The sequence below is a fragment of the Catharus ustulatus genome, chromosome 7 (genome assembly GCF_009819885.2).
Source record: "Catharus ustulatus isolate bCatUst1 chromosome 7, bCatUst1.pri.v2, whole genome shotgun sequence".
Lineage (NCBI taxonomy): Eukaryota > Metazoa > Chordata > Aves > Passeriformes > Turdidae > Catharus > Catharus ustulatus.
The window spans coordinates 13,164,104-13,186,791 of record NC_046227.1 but is presented as its reverse complement, the minus strand read 5'-3'; the positions used below and the strand labels follow the sequence as shown (position 1 = coordinate 13,186,791).

Sequence of the window (22,688 nt, the reverse complement as noted above, 5' to 3'; positions counted from 1 at the left end):
TAAGTGTGGTTTCTACCATATGCTTGTTTCAACCATATTTGCAGTTTAAAAAATATTTCCAAAACATATGAGTTCAGGGAAAATACACTGTTAACCATGAGTCTGCATAGATACAAATTTTTGAGGGTGGTGCTAGCAAAAAGATTGATCTACATTGGCTGAAAATAAGTGATAGACTTTAATCAAGGAAAACTGTAGGACTTCTTCCTCATCAGCTTTTCTAAGAGTATTTGTTGTGTATAAGGCTGACACATATGCTTAGAAGGTGCTAAGGTACCATAATAAAAGGTACTTCACAAATTTTTAAAGAATGGAAGTACACCCTGAAGTGATTGAGGTTAAAGGCTACTATTATGTGAAAAATTTTTGGACATGTGTTTCAGTTTTTGTTGTCTGTGACCTCCTGATGCAATGATGCAAGATGAGGATAACTGTATTTTAAAACCGAGTTCCTAAGTTTAAAATACAAAGTACTGCTTTGGCACAAAATAGTAGTGCTTATTAAAAAACGTGTTTCTGTGATCAACTTGGTATGCAGGAAGGAGTTTCTGTCTCTGTCATCGTTCAGGGAAAGATGGATTTTGTGTTTGAACTTACATTGGTTGTTATAAATGTTCAGCACAAATGTAAGAGCGTGAGTAGAATAACGCAGAAACACAGCATGACTAAAGGAAAGCTGTAAGGAAAAATGCAGCATTGAGTTTCCTGACAGAAGAAAACGGATGGCAGAATCTCTTAAGAAAATCAAGTAATTTTCTACAACCTGTCTGTAATAAACAGTATCGCTGATGGTTTTCCAGTACATTGTGCACATGGCTGAGGAAGATGGGATGTACAAATTCAAGGTATGTATGGATAGTGGATGTAGTCCAGCTCCCAAGTCAGGTAGAGTCTGGGGCAGTAGTTGTGGGAAGGTTTCCCTTTGGGAATGCAAGGGAGCATGCTTGCTTTAGGGAGACCTGAGTGTGCAGTGCAGGGGAGGCGGGGAAAGGCTGGAAAAAGAAAGGAGCCCGTGGGAGAGACGCAGGCTGGAATGCAGCGAGCGGCATGGAACATGTTTTTATGGCAGGGAGCAGCCGAGGCACACAGGAGATGAGGGGAGATGGAGCAGAGTGTGTTAGCTCCGGGAGCTGCTGAGAATTGCTGCCTCATGAAAGGGAATAAGGGACTCTCCTGCAAAGGAGGGGCAGTGCAGCTTCTTCTCGTCTCTTCCATCCAGTTGTCCTCTTTTCTGTGGATTTTCTCGCATTGACAAGCACATTTTGGTTCAGTTTAATTGTCTAAAAAAGGTTTGTTTTGTGTTTTTGTGGCATGCACATGTAAAACAATAAGGGCAGGAGGGACTGTTTTGTGTAATTTTAGCTAAAGACTGCAGCTGTCTTGTTTCAGAGAGATGTTATGACGTGTGATATTTCTGTAGAAGAAATTATGTTAAATGTCTGTAAATACATTTTAAAAATGAAGAAAATAGACTCTGGTTTTGTCTTCAAGTAAAAAAATGATCTGTAGAACCCTAAAATTTACAACATAGTGGGAGAAAAGAGAAAACACTGTATATAATAGCCAAAAAGTCCAGTTGCTTTTCTGCAAGTAAGGAAGCATTCCAGATGAGCACCATAAACTTCATTGCTTCATGGCAATAAGCAAAAATTTGCAGGAATAAAAAGAAAGAAAACAGCTGCAAGGCCTTCTTCCCAAACTGGAGAATGGTGTTCTCTACAGTCCTGCTGCTCTTGCAGACTTTGGTTTCAAAGTTTAGACAGTTGTAAATTTTGTTTCAGTTTCTTTGAAAAACTCGGACAAAAGTGAGGAAAAGGGCTGGAATGATGACTTCGAACAGTGTAAGGAACAGTATCTCATTGAGTTGTGCAAGTTTTACAAATAAAAGTGCAAAGGTTTCTCAATAGTTTCTCTGTATTGTTCATGTTAATGTCAAAAGGAGTTGGAGACTAAATTGCATTGAATCACACAAAAACGTTTCATCATCTGTTTTCAAACTGTTGCATTGAACAGAGACAAAAACTGGATACAGGCCACCAGAAAATTCAGTCATACACAGAAAATTTTATTTTAAGGTATAAGTGTTTATCTTGAAGAAGGGAATAAGTTGTATTTAGCTTTTATACAGCTTCTTACCAAATATGCCAAGAGGTGAAACAAATTTCACCTCAGCTTCATGTGAAGAACAAGAGTATTTGGGTGGAGAGATTTGGTTCATTTTTACTGATTGCCGTTTTTGGACAATCACACAAAATTTGGTGATCAATCCCTTTCTACCCAACCTCCTCGTAAAAACATGCATAGCTCTTGGTACAAAGATAGTAATAATTTGGCAGAAAAAACAATATTCACCTTCTAGTATTTAAGCATTCCCTTAGTACCAGGACACAAATTTAAGTCTTCTGCTTTTCTTACTGGTTTCTTGCAGAAGTGAGCATAGAAGAGATTACCTGCATATAAAATCTTGCTCACCATGAGGAAGGTTTAAGCATTAGGTTCTCTGGTTGCCCCTCATCAGGTGCTGGAATTTATTCCAGAAATATTGACAAAGGTGTACTAAAAGTGAATGTAGTAGAGTCACTCCAGGTTTGTTAGCATACTGTTTTATAGATCTAATAATTATGGCTGCCATCAGCCCCAGCCACTGTAATTAGTATTATAACTGACAGCTGTAGTATTAATTTCACTCACTTGATGGTACATGTGGTCACAGTTACATGCAACTAGTCATTTGTTTTTCTGAGGAGGTGCCTTTTTCTTCTGTTTGTTAGCAGTTTTTACCTAATTCAGGTAGCTCATGGGTCGAGGTCAATTACATCAGTGTGTAAAAATGTTATCATTTCTTTAGCTAAGTAAATCTGAAATGGTACAACCCTATCAAATCTAATAATTTAACAGGTGGATATTACCACAGACAAGCTTATATTTAACTTGCATACTTCTCTTATTTAACCACATGAAATTTTCCCTTGTGCTAATTTCCTGAACCTTTGAGTTCTGTTTTGTCTTGCAGGCACACCACTTCTGGTACGGAGGAGCAGTGATCCAGCTTTGGGCGCACCTGCTGACTTCCCAAGTGCTTCTCATCCCAGTGACTCCGGTGTAAAGCATGTTGTGGCAGTAGGTGTCATGTAACTCACCTTTTTCTTAAGAGCAAAACTTCTCTTACCTGTTGGTATATAGTAGTTTTATAAGCTATATATATTTGGATCTATAGCAAAATGCACCATACTCATTTTCTGTAAAACAGAGAATTTCCTCTGGAAAAATATTTACTTTAGATGACAAAATCAATTAACAGTGGTTCTGTGTTTTTTTAATAAGAGATTTACATGAAGCTCAATGGTCTCATATGGCATTGGAGTATGAACTGAACTTTTAGCAATTATTTATTTCTTCAGTATCATGTTGTTCAGTTTACCATTGCTTCTTTGGTCTTGCACCCTTTTTCACTTCTGTTTTCTAATGGCATTTCTATCATCTTTGCTACTATCCTGCATGATCTCTTCTTCATGTCACTTTTCTACGTTACCTGACTGTTCCCTTTTGAGGACAAATTTGTTTTCGGTTATTGTTTTAATTATTATTAAGTCCTATTGCAAAGCCACAATTAGTGAAGATGCAGTAACTCTTAATCATATGTTTTTGCAGACTGTTTTTGATCTTCTTAAAGTGATGCTGTCTTAGTCACACTTGGGCCACATGTTCTGCTTTGCAGTTTTAAGACCTGAAGCTTTGTGTGAGGGGAAAGTGTTCCTACATTAGTTATAAACCAATAAAATTCTTTAGAATCTCTGAATGTCAGCTGGGACACATAAGTGTCTCAAGCAGAATAAAGCTATTTATTAGTGTTTGCCTAGAAAGCTCTGGTGGGTCTAGTTCTGCTCTTCTTTAGACCACATGAATACTGGCTTAAATGATGCCGCTGCTTTCATTTGCTTGTAATATTTATGCCTTTTCCCCTTTAGATTCTCTATACAAATGTTGTAGTTCATTCCCTGTTCCCAGCAGTGCAAAACAATTTGTTGCTGGTCTGTTTCAAAACAAAACAACACTCAGAAACCCCGAGTCTTTGGTGCATGAGGGATGTTGCAGACTCGATCACAGCAGGTTTAGAGCAAGGTTCCACAAATGGCTGTGTTGGCACATAGGGCGTTTAGGGACAGAGCTGGGGTTCAGTGGCACAAGCTGGGAGTGGGAACTTTTCAGCTGAAGGTGTATTTAAGACCAAACTTCCAGTTATGTTCATGTGAATAAAGGAAGTAAATACACAGTCAGTTGACTTGCATGCAAATGAAGTTCTGTGAGTCTCACTCTAACACTGAAATTCTGAAGACCAACACAGGATTTTAGTTCAGTGTTCATTGTTTCTTTTTGCATGGTCAAATGCGTGTGCATCTTAAATATTTTGTGTGCACCTTTTTTTACAATGGCTTGTGTTATTTGCTAAGTGGTGCAATTTTAAGAGTCACAGTTACTCTCCAAGTACATTATGATGTTACAGAGGGCTGAACTTTGTCAAAGTTCTGCATCATTTGTCAGGCCTGTTTGAGCTGAGAGGTTTTTCTTGATGTTTGTTGCAAGCATTTACATATTAATGAAATTCTGACTTAGTCTGATAAATGAAAGTACCAAGAAGAATTCTTGGTTAACAGTGCAGATTTTACACTCTTGGCAAAGCTGAGAAACATAAAGTGAGTATGTCAGTACGTAATGCTGACCCCTGGTATTTTATAACCACGAAAATGGCAAAAAACGGTGGAAAAATAAGTGAAATCTGTTTCATTCCAGGGTGTGTGTTGAATGCGTTATAGACCATCAAGAAGAAAAAAATAACATTTTGTTGAGTTGGGTTTTTTACTGTAATTTTAGTGGTAACAAGTGCATTTTATGCCATTACATGAGGATTGCAGTAATACTTGGAGGTTAAAACCTCACCATGCTTCACTGACTTGCATCAATACAGAAGAGCCCTCTAAAATAGTGCTAAAATATAGAGCATCCCTCTATCAGCTGTAGGGGCGACAGCCAAAGCTGGACAAGTAACAGGGGTGTGGAGAAGGACTTTTTTAAAAATATCATGTAAAGTGGAGGTTTGGGAGACCCAGCAAGTTGAAAGTTGTAGTTTGGTGGTGTTGTGGTTTTTTTTGTGAGAGCAAAAATCTACTGCAGTAAAATACGTTACACTGACTCTTATTTTCATAGCAGGACCATTTCTCAAACTCTCATCGTCAATCATACTGAAATAGGCTTTGGCATAATGTTGTGGAAAACACAGAAAGCTTAAATAACAGAGGTTAAATTAGGTACAGATTGTTTTCAAACATGCAGAAAAATCAATAACTGACAAATGAAAAAACATGGCAGAAATAACTGAGTGCTGCATTTTGAAAATAGCTCTAGCCTTTCAAGTGTTAAAGCACTATTTAGAAAAAATTCATTTGTTCTATACATTGCTGCTGAAAATTTAAAACTAATACTGAATTTCCTTTGCCACAAACCAGAGTTTTTTTCACGTTAAACTGCTTCCTTTAGTCACGTTCAAGTTACAAAAAAATAGAACTGTTGCTAGATGAAACATTCTTCAGTGCCTGTAGTGAAAATTAAGTCTCTGTACTTATGCCACAATTATCTTAGCAATTATTTTCTAATTGAAACTGACTTTCATAATTAGCTGAGCTGTTTTGGCACTTCTGGCATTTTGGTGTTTGGTACACGTGGAGCTGGCAGTGGGCTCTGTGCAGTAATATCTGTACGCTGCCTTAGACTGGTAGACCAGGGCTTCAGCAGGTTTTTGAAAGCTGCCTACATGGGATTCTCTGAAGACAATTCTCATTTACCTCCCAGAAAGTGCACTTCAGTTGCACAATGAGTAATGCATGAAACAGGGCAGCAAACATGCAGTAATACAAGGAAAGAACTTTGCTATCCCATTCAGATGGACTAGTTGAACCTGATGAACCATTTGAACTGTTCACAGTATTTATGGCATCAAGCAGAGCATGTTCTGTTTGTCAGATGTTGTCCCATTTATTCAAAGGAAGATCTAGTTTTTTTAATCCTATATGATGATTACAAAAATAACAAAACCTTTTATGAGTGACCAGGTAGTTGGAGGCAAATTTGAACCATTCTTTCTTATTTTCTCTGACACATCTTAGCTGTAGTTTTAGCCCCAATTAACAAAATACTTATAGATCAATCAAAAACCAATAGTGAAGTCCAGCATCTGTTCCCTCAGACTGGAAGTCATTTAACAGATGGTACAAAATTTGAGTTTCTTTTTTCATCCAAACCTCTCTTTCCTTATTGTGATAGCTGCCACTGAAAAATTTAGAGACAGTAATCAAGGAAAAATAGGGGTAACACACATCAGAAATTGTTATTGAAGAAAAAGTATTTGTTATGAATTTTTTATTTTATTAAGGCTATTCTTTAGCTCTTCTGCTTAGTTAGGATCACAGAACCCTGGCCAGGCTTTCAAGAATGAAGACTTCCTTCCCTAGGTATTCAGAGAGGACTTCAGGGATTCAATAAACTAATTCAGAATTAGTTTAATGTGCTTACATATGTCGGTGGGTTGGGCAGAGAAGTGATTGAGAGCAACCTGGTGAAAAAGGACAGGAGGGGTAATGACTGATGAAAAACTCAATGTTAGCCAGCAATGTGCACTTGCAGCCAAGAAAGTCACCTGAACCCTGGGCTGCAAAAGAGCATGACCAGCAGGTTGAGGCAGGGGGTTCTGCCTCTCTGCTCCATTCTGGTGAGACCTCAACTGGAGTGCTGCATCCATCTCTGGGGTTCCCCAGTACAGGAAAGACATGGCGCTTGGAGTAAGTCCAAAGGAGGGCCATGAAGTTGGTAAGGAGCCTAGAGCACATCCCCTATGAAGACAGACTGAGAAAATTGAGACTGTTCAACTTGGAGAAGAGAAGGTTGTGTGGAGATATCAAAGGAACCTTCCAGTATGAGAAGGGGACCTGCAAGGAAGCTGGAGAGGGTCTCTTCATCAGGAGCTGTAGTGACAGGACAAGGTAATAATGGATGAAAACTGCAAGGGGATGTTTAGGTTAGATACGAGGAAGAAATTCTTTATGGTGAGGGTGGTGAGGCATTGGCACAGGTTGCCCAGAGAAACTGTGGATGCCCATCCCTGGTTGTGTTCAAGGCCAGGTTGGAAGGGGCTGAGTATCCTCATCTAGTGGGAGGTGTCTCTGCCTATATCAAGGGCATTGAGATTAGGTGACCTTTATGGCCCCTTCCAACCCAAGCCATTCTGGGATTCTGTGATTCTACTTCTCTGAAAAGTTCTGTGTCCATAGCTTTGCTCTGCTTTTTGGCTGCAAATGACCTGGCTTCACAAAGTGGGTTTAGCAATGGGCACGTAGTCGTCAGCTGGGGATCTTCTCTGGAGCGAGGCTGTGCAGTGGGATTGAATGGCTGAAATCTTTCAGAAGAAATAAGTGTTCTTGGGGCACTTAACACTTGTTCAAAACTTGTCCCCAGTTTTCTGAGCAGAGCTGCAGTTTCGGATTTTCTTCAACTCAGATGTTCCCAACTGGATCTCTATGCCCAGCATGGTAGGGATGAGATGCAGCCAGGCAGAAAATCTGAATTGTGTGGCTCAGTTGGCTTAGTGTTAGGGAGCAGAATACATTTTGCTGCTCTGCTCAGTCCAGTTCATTCAGGTAGTAATTGCTAATGTATAATTACAACATCTAAACTTTTGTTTCTGGAGCTGTTACTTCAGCTTACCTCTGATTTTGCCCAGGGACAGACTTCCTCTACTATCATAAGACTTGATTTGTCATGAGTTTTAGACAGAGGACTGTGATTCTATTTGGATTTATAAGAATTTTACATTAATTCTGGTGGGACTAAGGTCTCACTCCCTCTTGTTAACTTGCTGATTATTATTGTCTGCTATTTTCTGCATGACTTTCTTTTATAGTTACATGTTTTCTGGACAAATCCTTAGGTTATCTTGGAGTTAATCAATAGGACTGGCAGATTAAATTGTATTTATCCATATTTAAAGATACAATGAGATGCTGGATCAATTGAAGAGCTACTCCAGTGGCTCAATACAGTTTCAATTTTTGCCTAGATATGACTTGAAATTGACTGTATTTTATGCATTGTGGACATGTAATTTGCAAATTTGAATAAGGTTGATATATAATTAGAACATTTTTATGTTTCAAGCTCTTGTTAAAAAGGGTCAAAACCTCCTCTGGTTCTTCTGGCTGTTAATTGTGCTTGTGGTGTATTAGTCTTCCTGATTAGGAGTCTGCAAATTAGCATAACGTCCACATGTGTAAGGATGCAGCTTCATGATTTATTCCTTTTTATATGGTATTATATACATATGTAAATGTAAAGATAGGCTACAAATTCGGCTGTATTACTTACAAAATGTGTATTTTAGTTTAAAAAAAAACAAAAAGAGAAATATTAGTTCATGTAATCATGCTATTTAAAAGTAGGGCAGGGCAGAAAAGGTCTTTTTTGGCACAGTGGTGGAATAATTCCATAGAGTTTGTAACTTGATTCAGCAGATTTCTGCTAAGACTTGAATTAAGAGGCTGCACTGCCATGAGGGTTGTATTGTCTGTCTGATTTTAGAAGATAGAACTTCTGTCCAGTATGTTTACTGGACTAGGTCAGATAGTTTTTCTTTCTGGTCCTTTTGTATGTGTTAGAATTTCAATATGAAATTCTTGTGATAGAATCATGCAACATTTGGGTTAGAAGGGACGCTGAAAGCTTGTCTGGTTTCATCCCTCCCACCGTAAGCATGAACATTTTCCACTTGATCAGGTTGCTCAGAGCCCCATCCAGCCTGACCTTGGATGTTTCCAGGGACAGGGCATCTCCCACCTCTCCAGACAACCTGTTCAGTGTTTTGTCACCTACTTTGTGAAAAACATCTTTCTTTTATCTAGTCTAAATCTACCCTCTTTTGGTTTAAAACCATTACCCCTTGTCCTGTCACAACAGGCTTTGTGAAAAAGTTTGTTCCATCTTTCTTACTGGTCCTCTTTAAGTGTTTAAGAAGGTGGACTCTGAGAAGAAAACCGGATGCTGGGAAAAACGCAGTATTTTTTCAGGAACTGGTGCACTTGTAATGCTTTAAATCCATGCTTGTTGATGTATCATAATCAGACATCAAAGTAGATTTGGAAATAGATCTTAGCTATTACCATGTGTGTTGGAGGGTGAAGGCAAGACTGCCTCCCTGATGTCGTGTGGTCTCAGGCTGTCATTCAGAATAGCAAGGTTTTTAAATTCTTGAAGGCATTTACTTTTTTTTTTTCTGGTAAAAGTTTTCCTATTAATAATTTAACTCTTGCTCTTGAAATACTGCAATGTGGAACTGAACAGAAGATTTTGGGAGATTTAAAAGGATTTTCTGTCATTCAGCTGGGAAGATCCAAACAGTTGGAATTTTTTAAAAGGGAATTCTGATGTGGGTGAATCCATTTATAAAACAACTACTGTGTGTCTGTTTACGCTGTGAAACATATATAGAACACTTCTAATCAGCACAGGAGCTTGTCAGTATATTGCTTTTGATGTCTGATTAGATGATCATAGGGACATCTGCAGTAAGTTAGTTGTGAAGTTGTTGGTGTGAGCACTGCAGGAACCAGAGCTGTGTGGCACTCTTACACCATGAAAACTGCTGCTCTTAAAGAACATATTATAAATCCAACTCTGCAGCAAGCAGAGGACTGTCAAAATAACAAAAGCCATTCCTTCTCAATTCTCTCTGCTACCTTCTAACCCTGCACTGCTTTTTTTTTCCCCCCACACATCTTATACTGTGTGCTATGGCCTTCTGTGTCAAAAAGAAATTATTTTACATTGTAGAGAAAAAACTAAAAGATGTAAATTAAATGTTTGTCAGAATACTAACTTGTTCATCCGAAAAAGGACAGAAGTGTCTGTGGTAATTTTCTCTTTTGAGTGTGCAAAGGAGTATCTGTGTGTGCAGAGAAGTGCTCTTTGTGTTCCTTGCACAGCCTGTGTCAGAAAAATTGTATTGTTTTACCTGTATTGTTTAAAATGAGCAGTGGGTGTAATTTACATATTTTTATTTCAGAAGGATAAGTAGACTTTTTGTGATTTATTGTAATAAGAGCTAATAATGAATGTTCAGTGATGTTAATATAGTATATAAATTATCAGTAAAAATGGTGTAATCAGTGGAAGTTGTTATTCATTGTTAACAGGTTGTTTCCAATGTGAGGAGTACCAGCATTTTACTGACTATTCATTAAAGAAAGTATCTCTAATGAAAATCATCAAAGCTCTTCATCGTTCTTATGGTAGTAGGAGAGTGGATTTTCTTTCCTCTTTAAAATTAATTTTGGGCTTTGGCTGCAATTTTGAAAATACCTTATTGTTTATACACATTCCTCTCTTGTCCTCTGCCTTGTGTAGCCAGGTGGATAAGATTGTAGGTGATCCAAGATGACTGAGAGACTGAAACTCTGTGTTTTCCCATGTGACCTGTCTTATAGGGAATGTGGAAAAATTCAAGGGTGGAGATAAGAACTGTTGACAAAAGAAGGAGGAAAAAAGGTCATGCTGTCAATGCTGTTGACACATATTCATCTCTATAGCTACATCTTTGAGGTCCTACAAAATACTGTCATTCCATCTGGAACAGCTTTTAGCAGGCAACTTATGCAACAGGCCCATGATACTGAAATTGGAATGAAAATTAGCAAGTTGCTTCCATGTCTGACAGTCAAAAGTGGAAGATGGCAGTCAACATGGCTCATGCATATCATTTACTGTCAAGCTCTAGAAACACTTAGCTGAAATAAAATAGGTTCTCAGTGAGTGTCCTACTGAAATACCAACTACTGAGTAACTTTTCCCATAAATATAGTAATCTCATGGACAGCTAGGAATAATGTCAGAGATCATTGACATTTACCTAGACACAAATGTTGCTGTGACATTAGGAAAAAAATTCGCTTTGGATTTTTTAATATGTCGTCTTCCTGTCGTATGAAGTTCTCTTGTTTAATATTTGTGTTTCTCCAAAAGTCAGATATGTGGCTTTGTTTCTCGTACAGGATTGACAGTTATTCACACTCTGAAGAAGTGGGATTTCTTTTTTGTTGTTTTATTTTGTTAGCTGAAGCTGCTTCACCACTAAATTACCCAACTTGTTGGAGACGCTTTAATCTGGAGATTTGTTCTTCTGTGTAGTTGGTGTCTCAGCTAATCTGGATTTACAAGTTTTTGAGATGTGATAATAATAATATAGGTCTCTTTGAAACTTGCACATTCTGTTGGATTTTTTTTTTATGGCAGCAGGTCCTGATTTTACTCCATGCTAGTGAAACAATTTCTGACATTGACAACTGAAATGGAGGGAGGAATATTTTAGTGCTTGTGTATACTGTGTTCTTTTGCTTTTGCAGGTGTTCTGACATGTTTGAGTTGGGAATAATAAACTAAGATCAATGGGAATATAGACCAAAATAGTAAGGCTGAGTCAGTGAGCTTCAGAATTTTGAACAAACATCCCACTTTTGATTTTTGTCGGTATTTGCAATGCTTGCTTCTGGCCTCTAATGTGACCTTTTGTTGTAATGTCAACAGTATAATTTTTCTGAAATAACTTTAAGTAAATAAAATTAAGACATAAACAATATAGTAAATATACCAATCTTTAGCTAAAAGGAAGTGATTAGACTGCAGAATAACTGTGTTGATGCAAGAGCAAATTGTTGCCACTACTTTTCTGTACTATGAGGGGCAATGATTAGCAGTTTGTGAGGCAGCCTGGTATTTGAAGATGGACATACCTGTGGTCTCACTTGGCACAGTTCCTCTTATGGCATTTTTCTGATCTTAAGAACCATATTTGCCAGTTCAAAGTGTTACACATTCCAAGCAGTATCATAAGGGGAAAAAAAAATGCCCCCCGGAGAGGCCTTATAGGAACAGTTGTTCCTGTAAGATTTTTTGGTTTTATTGGTGGTTTTTTTCTGAACAAATTGAATAGTGACCTGTGATTTTTTTAAAAAAATCGTCTGCTTTAAAATAGTAGTAACAATAAGTTTTGCCTTTAATTCATCTTGGTTTAATATAGGTTTCAATATAGATTCTCAAGCTCCTCTCTAAGATTCAAGTAAAGAGTTTCCTTCTTGCGTAAGTCCCAAGGGAGGCTGTAATAACCTCTGTATTTGAGTATTTGAACTGTACCATGTAATGTGACTGCACTGAAACATCTCATGGTATCTTTGAGAGCATATCACAGTATCTTAGAGTTGGAATTACTCTGTATGTTGGTATTTGTGCTGTTGTCTGTGTGGCAGCTGTCTTAGAGTGACATGGACTTGGACCTGAAATGAAAGAGCTGCTGTTTCTTGTAGCATACTTGCTCCATTGACCTAATAGGGTGCATCCAAGATGATTACATGTTTTAACACCTGTGGAGATAAATTGGCCTCCTCCTTTTTCCTTCCTCTGCCTTTTGGAATAACAAAGTACAATCACGTTCGTGGTACATCTGTCAGCTTTACAGAAACCAAATGAACCCCCTTCTTTTCACCTGGCCTCATGTCAGTCAAAGAATGATGAAGGTTCCTCAGATGCGCATTCACTTTCAGCCCTACTCCTCCCTTTCTTTTATGATCTGCATACATTTTTCTGTCCTTCAAACAGCAGGATGAGAATCAAACAGAAATATATTGTTTTGGGGTAAAGTAATTTTGCAAGCGGCACTGCTGAGCAAGGGCTAGTTAGTCTTTGTTGTCTCATTTTTTGGCACTTTCTGTAAAAGCCCAGATGAATTCTCTTTCAGAATATGTAGAAGAGGCATATGCCAAGGTGAATTTTATGTAACACTTCTATGAGAAATTCTAAGCATGATAAAAAGAAGACAGACTGGGGAACAAAACCAGATTAAATGCATTTTAAGTCACAAATAAAAAAATCTTTTTATCAGCAGGTAGAATGATATCCCCTTCAATCTGATTGTAAAAGATGTAGCCAAAATATGGATGTTGCATCTTAAAAATAAATAAATCAATCAAGGCTGTGAAATATCACAGTTCTCACAGACAAATGTGTTTGTTGCTCACATGTTTCTGTTGTGGTATTCTTTTCAGCCAAGGAATATAGTCTTAACTGTATATTTGTTTTAAAAGAATATAAGAACATTTTCCTCGCATCTGTGTAGCATCACCATAGCTGCCTAAGTATCACATATTGCTGTGTGCTTCTGCAAAACTGTGGGATTTTTAAATTATTGTTATTGGTGAAAATTCTGTGGCGCAAAGACCAGCTATGAGATCAATGTGACTGATGAAAAAATGTATCTGCATTTCCCTCATAAGAACTATGAGCTGTCTTGGATGTTTTGGGATTTTTATTTGAGAGAGTGAATTCAGTAATGTTGTATATCTGAAGGAAGAATATTCTACAAAAGGTACCGGGAAAATATTGGTGACTGAGGTGGTCTGCTGTACAGTAGTGAGAACACCTAGAAGTGGAATGTTTTGCTCCTGATGGAAAAAATGCAAAATTCTTTATTGTAAGTCCTTATGTTCCTACTGAGGAGGTTCAGGAGAGTAGAGACAGACTGGGCTAGAGCAGTTTTTACACAATATTTTTATTATTTACTAGTTGTACTGTAAATTTCTAAATAGCAGAATTAATTTGTGGTAAAAGAAATCAGTCCCACTTCAGTCTTCGGACCATTCTGTCTCTGGTTGGCTGCTGTTAAGCCTGGGAAAGTCTTCCATCCCATCATCCAGAGGAGAAGGGAAGCTGGATCGTTGTTCATAGGCAAGTCCATCCATTGGTAACAGGGTAGTATGAGATGGATGCTGTCTTATTGATAGTCAAATTGATAGTCTAGTTAGTACATGCAAGAGCATTTATGGTGCATATTCTTTCTCTTTGAAGCACTTCAGAACAGAAGAAATACTGTTAGATTAGGGATTGCCATGTTAATGATAACAAAGCTATCCTTGAGTTTACAAAACACTGAACCTAATGATTGCTTAGTGCCTGGCTGTGATTTGCTGGCTCTTTTCCTTTCATTGTATACTTTGTGTGTTGTTGTCACTTTCAAAAGTCTGTTTTGAGAGGCATGTTTATAACTTTATTGTATTAATGTCATCAGTTACACAAACACTGATATTTATAGGTAAAATTAGTTCATTAGAACCAGATGCATGCACTCATAAATAAAATTATTTTTAAAAAAATATGTTGGCTGTATGCCAAAAGATTATGAGACTTTTGGGAAATTAATCTACTTCCAATTACATGTATTTATAATACCACACAAGTGTCTAAAACATCAAATTATTGATGTTACTTGTGGTGAAATTACTTTTATAGTAATCAGACTTCTAGTGTCTGATGTGTTGGTTCCCTGTTAAGGTCAGGAGCAACATGCAGATTCTGGGTTTATAGTGACTTAAATTTTCTTAACTAATTAGATATTTAGAATTTATTACATATCATTCTATATTCATATGAATGTAGTATTGATTACCACATCAATACTTCTTCATTATTTGTTTAATAAGTAAGATTACTTCAGGTCTAACTTTCTCTTCCATTGATGCTACATTTGTTCTGTAACAACAAAACATGCACATTCATGGCTGATTGGCAACTCTCTTCAGTCTGGACAGCAAAAACCAAGTGGGAAAATACCCTTTGATGTAATATATGCAGTTTGTAACAGGTTTATTTTTCTTTTAAAGTAGTTAATATAATCTATCATCTTTTGATGAACAGGTATTAAGTTAAAAGGTAAACATTAAAGTTGGAAAGCAAGTTTATAGCTTTCACCAACTCTCTAAGGAAAAAATAAGTAATTTTCAAGCAGAAGACAGAAGAATGTCTTTGCCTGTTGGGATAGCCTACTGGAAACTCCTTTTAGCATGAAAGCATGTCTTTGGGAAAGCAATATATAGTAATGCTACCCACTAATTCTATACATGCATATGCAGCATATATATTCACGTGATGCACTTTGCCAAGAATATATTTTGAGAGAACTGAATTTGCACCTTGGGTACATTGTTCTGATAAGAATAGGAACTAGATCAATATATTGCAGTTCACAGGTAATGAAAGGATGTCTGTGCAAAGGAATCTGACAATACAGCTCACTGGAGAGTAAAACTTCTTTTCTAGCAACACTGAAATTTTGGAAGGGCATGGCTACCTGAGCACACCTGCCATGGATCCGGTCTGGTACTGTTGGGATCAGCCCCTTGACCCTCTGTACTAGGACTATATTTACTAATGTGCTTGTCCTGCCCATGACTTTGGCCTTCTTGAACTGGGGAGCTGGGGTTGGAGCTGACAGCTTTGGTGTCCTCCTGTGTGCTGGGCTGTTTCCCCTGCCCTGTTGGTGCAGAGCTTAGGGTTAGGGCAGACAGGCTGGCTCATCCTCATCTGTTGTCTTGTGATCTGTGCAGCTGCTATTGGGTCTGTGCCCTGGCTGGGTGTCTGCCCCTGGCTTGGTGGGACTCTTGCTGCCAGGGTGGTTTCCTGCCTACCTGCCCAGCCAGTGACAGGTCACAGTCACTTGCAGACTCAGCTTTATTCTAGACTGTATTTTTTTAATTTGGACTTTACGTAGCTCCAAGTCAAATAATAAATACTAGCCAACAGAATTGTGAGGATTAATATTGATAATTTGCCCTTGCTTTTGGAGTCAGACTGGCCTGTACACTACAACTGGGGAATAGGAGACTCCTATTGAGGAAGAAAAATTGTTTCAGGAGTGTTCAGCCTCCAGTCTAATATATTTTTCCTACTGCAGATAGCACTTCTGGGTTCATTATAGCTTATTCTCACAAGTCGTCATTTCTGTCTCAAGGCTGTTGTGCTTTCCAATGTAAAGCAGATTGATGCTGGCACGTTTTTTCTATTTTAATTTTACAAAGTTGTCACACTGAAACTGTGCCTCATATTGGAAGCGCTTTGAAGTGAAGAGATAAACAAAGAGCTAAAATAAAATTAAAAAGGAGTATGAACAACATTTCATCTTGGTTTGTCTTTTTTAAGAATAAGCTGAATGGATGTAGTACTCTTGTGCCACTGTAGTAAGTCTGCAAACATTAGCAGATCAATCTAAATTGGGTTAGTGTGTATGCAGTAAGCAGAAACAGGTGAAAATTAGGTTATCTGTGCCCAGCTCTTTCTATTTGCTATGAACAGTGAGATATAAACTAGTTTTTAGATGTGATTAGGTTTTGTTTATTTTTGGAGAGGGGCAGAGGCAGAACGTGTGCTGTACCTACCACAGTTATTAAACCAAGAAACTATATAAAAGTCACAAGCTCAGTTGTGACATTTGCAGGTAAAGGTAGAAAGTCCTCCTTTAAATAAATCAGAAGTGAATCCAGGAGAAAAACCAGCAATAGTCCTTGGTATATTTCAGTTTTATCTCTGAAAAACAAAAGCCAAGAATTTTCTGTCCCTTAACTAAAAAAACTCCACCAAAAAAAAAAGTAATTGTCTTTGTCAGTGTCAGAAATGCCAACCAATTGATAATCTGAAGTATGGTTTATAACTTTAATTTTTTTGGTTTGTTGACTCCGAAAACTTTCCAGTGAAGGCGTATCTTATGCTAGATCTTCACAGTTTCTTTCTATGATGTTCTAAAAGCAGTCAAGGAATTTAGAGGTCCGTTGACCACAAATTGAAGTCATTGTCTGCAGCAATAAAATGAAAAATGCCAGTAGCAAATACACTCTTACTGTTACAATTCTTGGGTGCACAGTTACTATTAATCTCTTATTTAAAGGGGAATGGCAAGTCTTTGTCTCTAGACCAGCTTTGAAACCATGTAATGTGTAACAGCTTTTCCAGACCTTTTTAACTACAATGCACCTGTCTGTACTGGCAAGAAGCAGCAATTGCACAAACAAGTGTGATTTCTCCAAAGGGTGAGGGTGATTTCTCCAAAGGGTGAGGTCATTTCCCAACGCCACAGTCTTACCTGTGCAGGAGTGGCTTGTGTTCCCCCTTTCCAGCAGAAAGGTAATTGCCGTTTTGTTTTTCTTGTGCTATTCAGTCTTATCACCAGGGCAGGGTAAAAGTAAAGATCTGGGAGACACAACTCTGAGCTTCTATTTTGCAACTACTTCCTTCTAGAACCCAGCATTTACTTTCCAGACTGTACCTTATTTGTGTCCTGATTTGTGTTGTATCTAAAAATCAATCCACTTGCAGAACTGGAAATCCAGTCTTGTCTTTTCCACTTGTTTGAACAGACTTACGAGCAGTAGTCTTCACACATTCTGATCTAGAGTCTTCTACACCTGTTCAGCCAGGATGCCAAAGAATCAAAAGATCCTCTTTCTAGAGGCTGCTAATGTTTTCTTTGACAGAGGTTCCCTATCACTCATATTTACCAGACAATGAAATAAAAGTTAGCTAGGTCAGAAAACATTAAAAACTTCAAGAATCATTCTCCAGTGCTGTTTGCTCAACCTCCCTGAAATGCTGGTAACTTTTCCTGTTGCCATATGGTGGGATTTGTGAGGAAAGCATTTTGCCCTTAGGTTTTCTGGCATTCAGCATCACTGTGCCTATTTTGCCTTCAAAAGAATTGTGAGGATGAATAGAATTTACTCTGAAATATTCAGGTTCCTTCTGTCAGACCAAACTTCAAGGTCTACTGCTGTTTCTGTGTAATCTCTCACTTCAAAGGTATCTGCCCTTTGACTTTTCAACTGAGCTGTTGTTGTTGGGGCCCCTTTGGGTTGCCTGAGGCTATCAGATGTCCAAATAGCCATAACAACAGAAATAATATTTGCTTTCATATGCTAAACAGTTCCTGTTTGATTGTTACTGGTATGTAAGACACTTCAGGCTTAAGGAAAAAAACCAAACAAAAATAAACTTTAAAACTTTATTTCAGTTTTCACTCAGCTCCCTCAATTCTTCCATTTGTGTTTTCCTGCCTTGATCATACTTGTAGCTGTTGGAATTGGATATAGCTATGGGGGTACTTGCACAAAGGAAACAAACTAATTTTTAGTCCAGATCAAGTGTCATTATCCCTGAAAGTGTTCTGGTTGGTTCCTGTTTTAAGTTCCAGTGAACGTTCACTGACTGAACTTGTCTCTGTTGAAATTTGTAACCAATTTAAACAGGAAAGGGTTATTTGCTGGGAGAGGATAGAGCAAATAGGAAGCCTTATGTCTGTCCTCTTAGAACCTGGACTCCTTCTGTGCTCACGACACTGTGCTGTAGTCAGTTCACGCTTTAGGAAACTGTTCAGACTAGTTTCTGAGCTGGAGTTCAGCTCCCCAGGCCCCTGTATTTGTGATCTCCAGGCTTGATCACTTCATTACCATTGTACAGGAGTGAATGTAAATTGCAGAAGCTCTCAGTAGCTTAAAATGCAGCAGCACATCAGTTTAGCAACACAGATCAGTATTACTCTGTTATTTCAGTGCTTTGTTTCATGTATCCAGTAGTCTCTATTAAAATATTATGCCTAATTCACAGTGCGTTTTTTGGTTGAAACTTAAAGCTCTGCATGAGATTATGCACAGACACTTGAAAAAATGCCATTCCCTCCATGATCTTCTTTTCTACTGGGGGCAACTTTTGTCTAAGATGTATTGCTCTTGCCTGCAGGATGTATCAGCTTCTGGACTATTAAGCTCATTTTCAGAAGAAAGCAGTGAATGCTTCCTCTGGTTGCTTTTGAATTTGGTAAAGTTCATCTCTGAATGAGAGGCTTTTCTTTAGGAAGTCTACCTTGTTCTTTCCTTCACAAAGTAACTCATTGAAGCTATTTCTTTCTACCTTTTCTTTCTAGAAGAAAAGGTAATGTCTTTGCTTGTGAGTACCCAGAATGCATTACAGTGGTGTGGAACTGTTAAATATGCAGATCAGTAGTGCTCAATATCAGAAAGATGCGAGCAAACTCTTGTAGCTTACAGTGCTTTGGGTTATTATAATGCAATTATAAAACCTTCAGAAAAAAAACTTTGCTTTTCTATGTGGTAGCAGAAGAAACTCGACTGTATAAAATGCTTTGAAATTTGTTTTTCTAAATAGATTTTTATGAACTTGGCATAGGTAGGAGTGAGACAGATAAAAAAAAAATCTATAAACCATAACCCACACCCTTACCCTCAGCATGCTGCCAGTCTTCCTGTATTTCCTGAGAAGTATTTTTAATTACCATTTGACCTGGATAAGTAACATTGAGTTTCTTCATAAGTTATGGTATTTGAAACATTTCACTGGTATATAAAATTGTACTGTGCTTTGTATCTAAGCATATTGTACTGAAGTTTTAAAGCTTAAACAATTCGCATGTATAAAAACTTTTAACTTTTCAGGCCACTCAATTTTTCTGTCAACACATTTCTTAAAATTAAGGGAACTGTAAATTAAGGAAATATTCATGTTTTAAAAAATCTGGCTTCACATGTCTTAGCTGAGAGGACTCATAAAGAACTCAGATGTACTGAACCTTGTCACTCATGCGTCTGTCACATTCCTCACTTTGTCTTAACTGACCTTGGCCCTCTCGGGTAGCCAGACTTGATTTATTCTGCTATTCAGTGCCATACTTTTGGTTTCCAAGTTCTGAGGAACTGGGAACAAGAGAACTTTTTTGTCTCAGAGTGTAGTTTCTCTGTGTATCTGAAACCAACTTGAGCATCTTGTGTAGAGAGGTAAGGAAATAGCGCTTCACAAAGGCATGTAAGGAGACAGATTGTAGCTATTTCCTTCCACTTTGTGGCAAACACTTATGTACAAAATAGATCTCTGTGACATTTTGTTTCTAGGAAATTATTGATATAATTCAGAATGTTTATTTTAAAATAGGAATAAGCAAAACTTGGGAATTTTGCTGAAAGGCCTTTTTATTACCAGCACTTCTGTTGGTATACCTTCCCTGTATTTTTCTCAAAAGCAAGGAAAGAGGCATTGAATTGAAACTGTGTCTATCCAGGAGAACATGCAAGAAATAGAACAGTTGCTATCTCCTGCTGCTTTCTGGCTTTTGGAGAGTTACTCATTTGTCCACGTCACCTGTTGTGCTCACCTAAGCATCAGCAATGTCTTCTCTGACCTTTGTTCTTGCAATTAAAGATGCTGCTATTAGTCAACAACTATAATACAATTAAGTCTACCTGTAACCTTAAAAAAGCTGTTTCTGGTGATAATAACTTTGTAGTGTGAAATTGAAGTTCCTCGTGGGATTTTGTTTGCTTATTCTCTTCAAATAATAATAAAAAACCAACTGTGCTTGTGAGAGTCCTCATCATAATCTGATTAGTAGATACAACTGTGCTCATTAAAATGTCCTGAGCTTAATTAATCTGTAAGGTCTTATAATTGCTATTCTATTTCCTTCCCAGCAAATATGCTGATATATCTTTGTTTAAGATATTTTCTTCACCCAGCTGCCTTTCAATTGTGTGATAAATCCTGTCTTTTTACTCTGCAATTTTAGTACTGTCAAGTTATTTACTAACCAGTGCTGCTATTTGAATATGTAGTTAATAATTAACATGGAACCAGATCATTTTATGAAAGGTTATTTTATGATGACTTTTAAAAACCCTAGGAGAGATGGAAAATACCATTATGCTTCATAAGGATTTATTGGAAATAACAATATACTCTCAGGTGATCTGTCTCTAGTCTAAATTGCCTGCTAGGTTTAAGATAAGCCAGTGATAGTAATGTCTTGGCTCACAAGAGTCAACTCAGGTTTATTAATAATATTCACTCATAAATTCAGGATAACACTGTGCCTGTACTTTCAGATCCTAAAACAAGGTTTTGTATACAGTTCAGCAGAATTAAAATGCTACACAGTTGGCTTAATTTCCATTGAGAATTGGGATTGAGATCAAGGGGTTTATGTAGGACAGCATGTTTTCTCCCATTTGGATGCAAGCAACTCAATTCTTTGAAGAGACTCAAACAACATTTTAACCCTTATTCACTTGTTTGGTGCTCTGTAGGTTAAGATGTTCTCATGGTCTCTTACACAAATCTTCAGAATAGATGGCTTGTTTTTTCTCTGCCAAATTCTTTTTTTAAAATTTGGTTTGAAGTGTGGCAACAGAGAGAAATTGAGGAGTATTTCTAGTCTAGGATTTGCCTGTCAAATAGAGGCCTGGCAAGATTGAATTTGTGTTCTATTTTTCTTAGGCTATTGTGTATTTTCCTTGCCACAGTGTTGGGGAGGTTTTGTTGAGAATGAAGATGGGCTGTTTGGTTTGTAGAACGCCCAGAGCCAAGGAGAGAATTTTTAAAGATAATTCCTTCCTGTACTGAGATATACTGTGAGACATCCATATTATCTTTGTGACCAGATAAGGTTTTTTGAAGAACTTCGTCTGCAGCTTTATCATTCACACATGCACACACACACGCATGCACATGCAGGTGTATTTTTGTGTATGTATGTATAAATCTAAAAAGTTTCTTTTGAGACTTTAAGCATATGGAACAAATGGTTAAATATGAAGACGCCTTCAGGACAATACTGTTAGTCACTGATTCAGTAAGTTGCTTAGACTGGAGGAAACTGGTAAATTTTAAATTAACTCAATGTGTGAATCTTTTGCAAAATAAATAAATTTGCAGCCTGCAAAGTCAAGGAGGAATGCTTAGCTCCCTGCAGAAATGAAAGTGCCTTTGATCTAAACAGGCAATGTAATTCTTAGCACCTTGTACTCAAGGGCTGCATTCCCAGCTGAGGAAGTTCTATGCTAATCACAGACTGTGGGTCCCTGGGACCTTGTGGAAGCATCTTGGGAAAATACTGGATGAGTGATCTCAGAGCATTCAGGTCATTGTCATGCTGTCGATTGGCTCTCTTGTGGTATTGGTCATATGTGAAGAGTTCTGATTTCCTGGAGTATAATAGAGAACGTTTTCTACTTTAACTTTTTAGCAAAGTATTTCCCCTGTACCATTTTATATTCCTTTTTAGTGTTTTTGCTTTCGGGCAGAGTGCAGCAGAAGCTATATTTCAATATCTCTTCTTTGCACGATATTTTCAAGAAATTAATTGTTGTCTCATCTCTTGATATCCACATGAATTTCTGGCGAGTCTGTATAGTACCATTAGACAGAAGAAGGGTCTGTGACTACTGCATTAGTGCTTAAAGGGCACTAATCATATATGGAGAGATGTGTCTGGAAGTTTGGTGTTCGTGTCCTTCAGTGTTGTGAGCTTAGAGTTCAGCCATTGACAAGGACACACAATCAGGGGTGTACACCTCCTACATCTGGAGAAAAGGTTTTAAGTTACCCTTGTATGCTTCTGTTTATTTCATAGAATGAGCTCTGTCAGTTTTTTCATGTTCTTATGCTTAACATGGCTTGGTTAATGTTTCTGAGACACCTGGGGCTTTGTTTATACTGTTGGCCCCTGTACTGTGCATTCTGGAGTACAGGAAATGCTTTAGCTGTTCTACAAAGATTTAGTCAAAGCTAAAAAAAGTCATCTAACTGTGCCATCTGTCTTGTGGCTCTCCCATCTATACATTCTTCAGGCTACAGCGTTACTTGCGCACATCCTGAATCACATCCTGATTGTTGTATCTCTGGCTTTGCAGTGAGTGCTCTAAATATTCATAATGTTATGTATATATCGTTATTAGAAATCCTGGGCTTTAAACACACTGTCATCCATTGTT

The 22,688-nt window shown here is 37.8% G+C and overlaps 1 protein-coding gene across 1 annotated transcript in view; it reads left to right on the top strand.

Annotated features, from left to right (window-relative positions):
* PARD3B (par-3 family cell polarity regulator beta) overlaps positions 1 to 22,688 on the top strand; it is a 394,443-nt gene that overhangs the window by 131,966 nt on the left and 239,789 nt on the right. Inside the window, exon 4 of the mRNA XM_033064800.2 lies at positions 3,014 to 3,120. Coding sequence (XP_032920691.1) covers positions 3,014 to 3,120 — 107 coding nt within the window. The remainder of the gene's footprint in view (positions 1 to 3,013; positions 3,121 to 22,688) is intronic.